The 6760-nt window shown below is 32.8% G+C and overlaps 1 protein-coding gene across 1 annotated transcript; it reads left to right on the forward strand.

The window, feature by feature from the left end:
• Window positions 1-3801: 3801 nt before the first annotated feature.
• LOC103830300 (photosystem I chlorophyll a/b-binding protein 2, chloroplastic) lies at window positions 3802-5382 on the forward strand. Its single transcript, XM_009106063.3, has 4 exons — window positions 3802-4062; window positions 4264-4451; window positions 4554-5068; window positions 5156-5382. The coding sequence occupies exons 1-4, from the start codon at window positions 4013-4015 to the stop codon at window positions 5171-5173; spliced, it is 771 nt and encodes a 256-aa protein (XP_009104311.1). The 5' UTR covers window positions 3802-4012; the 3' UTR covers window positions 5174-5382.
• The last annotated feature ends 1378 nt before the right edge of the window (window positions 5383-6760 follow it).

The raw sequence follows: 6760 nt of genomic DNA on the forward strand, positions 1-6760 counted from the left end.
AGTTAATCTAGGCATTGCACTATAATTAAAAACCTATGATCGGATACGTTCTCGATAGAGCACTACTAATTTTATTTGAATGCTAGAATGGTAAACCTTGATCAAGATATCCAACTAATCTAGTGAAGATAAATCGAACGGTTAGGCTTCGGTACGTGAATCACACGACAAAAGAGCTCTATCTGATGCGTAGTCTCTATTAGCATTCACTGAATATTTTGCTTTTTACTTTTGGTGTTCCTTCAATTTTTTTTCTACTTCATAACAAAGCATTAAATATAGAAATCCACACACAAATGTTTTCGTTATCACATCTGCTAGTCTTATAGTTAACTATTAGGTGCTGATGAACACATTTAGTTTGTTTGTGGAAATGCGCTCTGAAAGTCACTGAAATGTACTTTCATATAGATAATCAAAATGTGGTTAAATGTATATTTTGGAAAATCATGATATTATATCTAAGAGATATTTCTAAACTTTCAATGAAATCTATTGATTCTAAAAAGAGGCAATAAGTCTAGTGAAACATGACAAAAGAAAAAGTTAAAAATGAAGAAGTAAAGAGAAACTAGAGAAGGCCAACAATGTGTGGGTCATGGAGCCTTTAAGCATAAAAAATAGAGATGATTAAGATTAATAAAGACGAAGAAGAAGAATTAATCTTATCTATACCATACCCCTTAATTTCAAAACGATATGTATAAAACTATGTAAAGAAAGAAAATTTAAGTGTTTAACTGAGTGGTGGGCCGAAGAAATATAGAAGACAAGTCGTCGGTGGCAATGATCTTTCCACCAACCGGCAATGGTTCATATGGCTCTACTATATGACCGGAGAAATGTCGTTTCTGCTGGAAATGATACGAAACTATAGCCATATTTTATTTTTATGATATCTAAAATCGTATTTTATAAACCAAGTGATTGTATAAGAACTATTGGTAATTTGTATATTGATACTTTGCTATATTCATGAATCACGAAGTTGTGTGTCTTAATGTCCTCTTTGAAACAGTGAGTTTCAAACTAAACTTCTTTGATCTTAACTAGTCACTAAAAAGTGTTTCATAAAAAAAAAAAACTAGTCACTGAACATACATATTGTAATGTTATATTATACGACAAGAAAACATGGAATTTGTCAATTACAATCGGTTCAATTAATCAAAGAAAAAAGCTTTAAACGATAAGGGAAACGAGTGTCGATGTATAGTGTTATAATGAGGCCGAGACAGTCACATGGCCCCATTGCTTCCATGCCTTTCATCTCATCTCCAATCTCTCCCACACTTCTCTTTGTCCTGTCACTGTTTAGTTTTTGGTTACTCGCCACCATCTCTTTCTCTGGTCCCATCATGAATGATACGAATACACTTGAGTAACTCTTTCTTGTTCCTTTAAAAAACTTATTTATACGATAATCCCAACATCATCATGATCCAATATATTGATCTTCGATTTAAAATGATGTTTTGGTGGAATCTGAAGTTCAATCATTACTTTATTTGTATTAGAAAATACAGTTAGATGATGAGTCACACGCCAATAATTCCTTTTTCATCACACAATATTATTATTTTTATTTGAAAGTACGATCAAATCTTTAGTGTTGGAATCTATGTGTGTAAGTCTCTTCTCAGTTAGCGTTTTCCATTTGGTTTTATTAAAACGGAATATGTATGCCCAGGCCAGAATAACATTGCATTGCATGTGTCGCGTTGGAAATCAAAAAATAAAACATAGCGTTTGTTCGCTAATCCCTTATATACTAAAGCGCAAGTCGCCTAGCGAATAAAAATTTGACATTTGGCAAAAGTTTACAAAATAAAAAATAAAAACAATTAAAATATTTTCCACGTAAAATGAAAAGCAAAAACAGTTTAATTGTCTCAGCCACTAAAACACGATCTCAACTCCCTACACTAAAACAACTTTAAACGACACTAGAATCACTCAGATAACAAATTTGTTTACAAATTTTTTTCAAACAGTTTACTTTCTTCCACAATCTATGCCTGTGTCTTTCCTATAATTATCTTTTTGTAAGAAAGGCTTTTGATTTTTCTTATCTTAAAAAGTTTTTGAAGCTGCGGAAGAAGCGAAGTTATAGATGGCTTCTGGAAATTCGCTGGTATACATTGGTGGTGCAGACAAGTTCCTATAGTTGTTTAGCAAATGAGTAAGTAAGTAATAATTTTTTGAGTCTCAGCATTTATTCGTTATGCAATTTTGAATTCTTTTAGTTTTTTTTTTTTGCAGAGGAGTCGTTGTTACCACGTAACGAGTTTTTTTGAGTCTCAGTATTTAATTTTCTGTAATTATACTCTCTTCTTCTTCTCTATCGTTCCATTTTCTTTGTCGTTTTATTTTTTTGAGTATAGCAAAGATCTTTATTCTAACAGCTTCTTCTCTTATCTGAAAATAACTCTATATCATTCCTTCTGCATAAGTCAAGTTCAAGGTTTTCTCAGATTATACTTCTATTTTATAACTTTATTGTTCACAGCATAATGGAAAATCTGGGTTTTGTTTCGTAAAGTACTATTATCAGAGACATGAAGTTATTCTTAATATTAAAAGCTATATTCTTCTGGAAAAAGGTAAACACATTTTCATTTATAATTATGATATCCAAACTGTTTAAATAGATGAAACTCTTGTATATAGCAAGGCAATGAAATTCAACCTTTTTGAAAAATCTTTTGTGGTAAAACATGATAAAAAAAAATTGAAAGGGAAATAGAAAAAATCAGCTTGCTAATTGATTTCTATTTACTAAGTATTTTATGTATATATTATTTAAAGTTTATTAACTTTTCCAATCAAGCTATAATTTTTTTGCAGATATATAATTCAGATATGAAAAGCAGGTAAATATTCATTTAATAGATTTACATACATTTATAGATTAAACATGTTCTATGAAATTTATAACTTTATACAATGAATTTTATATTCCGATGTGTTATTTAGGTTTAGAAAATATGTGAAAAAAATAAATAATTTATTCTGATATATTGATAAGCTTTACAATTTTATGATTTCTGCAAACAAAAATATAATTTTAGTTAAAAATAGGATGATAGTGAAATTAATTGACCCGTGCTTGGCACGGGAGGTAACTAGTCAGTAATAAATGACAAGTGTTTTTTTTTTTTTTTGCATGTGTGTTTCAGTGTATTGTTTCCTACTAAATAGGTATAGTTTTTTTTTTGACGACTATACCCGTATAATGAAATCAAATTCAAGTTGATAAAAACCATATAATAAAATCAAGTTCAAGTTGATAAGAAGGTTGTTCTGAGAACCACATCTCTTTGATCGAGTCTGACCTACACGAAAAGAATACGATTTGGTTTCTAACCACATTTACAAGGGAGTCGGTATGAATATTTTCGTTCCTCGAATATTGATAATACTGAAATTAAGTAAGGGTGGTTGGAAAAAGATCGGTAGTATGGATCAATATAATAAAGATTTCGTCGATTACAAGTTAGCAAACAAAAAGATTTAGTCAATAACACAAGGATATTAAGTGTAGTCATTGATGTCTTGTCTTTCTCGCAAACGTCACATGGTACCACTTCATGTATTTTTGTCCTTGGACGTACCACTACATCTTTAACTTCATTAGAAAAATGCATTTAACTTGTCGATGGTACATGTACTAAAAATGTAACAATCATAGCTTGTTTCTTGACGGCCCATATCTTTCTCTGAAAACATGGAAAACAAATATTTAACTTAGGCTTTTCTATTCTTTTTCTGGCCCAATCCTTTGAGACACTAGTTGATAGTTTTATTTTGTGCAGCTATTGTGAAATAGAGAATCTAAAATATGGCGGACGAAGGTGCCACGTTCCACTAGTTGGCCAATGAGAAAACATAGTGCGTTATCCATAGAGATAAGCAGAATCTAGTTCTGTCATATACATCACTCCATCGTTTCTTCTATTTTTCCTAACACTACCACTTTGAGTCTTGAAGAAGGTCAACAACTTCGAGAATAATGGCTTCTCTTTGTGCTTCTTCTGCCATAGCCGCTATTTCTTCTCCAGGGTAAGCCCGTCTTCTCCTCTCCTCTCTGATCAGTTAACATCAAATATTTGGTATATAGGTAAGAAGGCTAGAATAGTGATCCATTTATGTAATGTAATGATTTATATTAGTCACGTCGTTTTTTTACTATCTGAATGTGTCTGTGTGAAATGCTAAAAGGTATGGTCAAAACTTTATATTAATTGTATGATATATGTGCAGTTTCTTGGGAGGGAAGAAACTGAGGCTGAACAAGAAGTTGAATGTTCCAGCTGTTTCTAGGTCCGGTACGTCGGTGCGCGCTGTGGCAGCGGATCCAGACAGACCAATTTGGTTCCCTGGAAGCACACCTCCAGAGTGGCTTGACGGTAGCCTCCCTGGTGACTTCGGGTTTGATCCTCTTGGTCTTTGTGAGTGTTATTTATTTCTCCCATATTATATGCTTTTAACCTATTTTACAGAATGGTTTATATTATTTTAACAATTGTCTGACTAACCCGTACCCATGTCAGCATCTGACCCGGATAGTCTAAAGTGGAACGCACAAGCAGAGCTAGTCCACTGCCGGTGGGCAATGCTCGGCGCCGCCGGGATTTTTATCCCGGAGTTTCTAACCAAGATAGGAATCCTCAACACGCCGTCGTGGTACACAGCGGGAGAGCAAGAGTATTTCACCGACAAAACCACACTCTTCGTCGTTGAGCTCATCTTAATAGGATGGGCAGAGGGACGTAGATGGGCTGATATCATTAAGCCAGGTAGCGTCAACACTGACCCAATCTTCCCAAACAACAAACTGACGGGGACAGACGTTGGATACCCGGGTGGGTTATGGTTTGACCCGTTGGGTTGGGGATCTGGTAGCCCGGCTAAAATCAAGGAGCTGAGGACTAAGGAGATAAAAAATGGAAGGTTGGCTATGTTGGCAGTGATGGGTGCTTGGTTCCAACACATATACACTGGGACTGGTCCTATTGATAACCTTTTTGCACATCTTGCTGATCCTGGCCACGCCACTATCTTCGCTGTAAGTGTGATCCAAATCAATCTTTAGTTTTGCATGCTCCGGATCATTTGTTTTGACTAGCTATTTTTTGTGTGTTTTTCTTTACAGGCTTTCACACCCAAGTGAGACGTCAAAAATGTCAAAAAAAAGATGGGCTTGTGTGATCATGTTTGTACAAATATTGTTTTTGAACTTAAAACTATTATGTACTTATATAAACTGTGGTCGAATGCAAATTAGAGTAACACTGCTCTTTTCTTGACTAAATGCGCATATCTTTCTTTTACATTGTCATTCCGGGTCAATGAGAGTGAATATCATCATTTTTTTTGCTCTTTTACTAAACGTATACGTATTCTCTCGTATACATTTAGTTATCTATCATGTTGAACCAGTTTGAGCAAACAAAGTTGAACCAGTTTGGTTCATGTTAGTTTACTTTGAGTTCCATCTCAATCATGGTGTTGCTCTTTATAAACAAGCGATTAAAAGCTATGAATTCCATCTCACTGAATAAAATTAGATATTTTACCAACTAAGTCTGTGCGACTAACTGAATATTAAGGTAAAGCGTATATTTATATATGTATAAGATAACTCATAAAAAAAATTTGGTTGACTAATTATATGTTAGTTAAAGTAGTTTAAGTGTAATGATAACATTTATTCAATGTTCATACACAAATTTGATTAACACAAACAAGATATTTATTATATAAAAAGAGAGGTAGTCAAGACAATTATTTTTTTATCTTCTTTGTAAAAATAGAAATTATTAAAAAAATTATTAAAATTAAACTGGTTTAAAAATTAGATGAAAATATATAAATAAATATGATTTTTTTAAGATTTCCACTATTTACAAAACAATTAATTTTTCATATTCAGACATGTTTTAAGATATAATGAATTGAAAACAAATTTCAACAGCCAAACTACATCGATTCAGATTTTTTGGCATAAAATCTGTTATTATCCAAATCAAATTTAAGTTAAAAATCAAGGTAAATGTTTTTATTGGTTACAAAATTCACAAAATTAGTTAAAAGATAAACAAAATTTATACTTAAATAATATGACAGCTACAGTATTGCTTTTTCGGAATATCTATAATTATCCATATTATCTCTAGGTAACGATTTTATACCCCTATAAAAGCTTTGTTTCCTTTCATATTTCTTCATTCAAAAACCATTCTTCTAAGTAAATATGGTTTATCTAAGATTTCTTTTATGTTTTCTTTTCGTAAGTAGTGTCTATGCCACAATCGTTTCTCATGATGGCCGAGCCATTACCATTGATGGTCACCGCCGAGTTCTCCTTTCTGGTTCTATCCATTATCCTCGAAGCACTCCTGAGGTATTTAATCTACCTTACATCAAACAGTATGTGTGGTCTTAGTCTTTTATGTTTGCTACTAATTATAATTGTTTTTTGGTTAATATGTTTAGATGTGGCCGGATCTTATAAAAAAAGGTAAAGAAGGAGGTCTTGATGCGATCGAAACATATGTCTTCTGGAATGCGCATGAGCCTACTCGCCGTCAATATGATTTTTCTGGAAAATTAGATCTTATTCGATTCCTGAAAACTATTCAAGATGAAGGATTGTATGGTGTTCTTCGCATAGGACCATATGCATGTGCTGAGTGGAATTACGGGTAATATACTAAAATGGATTTAGATAGTCTCTTTAAGTGCAATATATACCAGT

The sequence above is a fragment of the Brassica rapa genome, chromosome A07, assembly GCF_000309985.2.
Source record: "Brassica rapa cultivar Chiifu-401-42 chromosome A07, CAAS_Brap_v3.01, whole genome shotgun sequence".
In the NCBI taxonomy this organism is placed as follows: domain Eukaryota; kingdom Viridiplantae; phylum Streptophyta; class Magnoliopsida; order Brassicales; family Brassicaceae; genus Brassica; species Brassica rapa.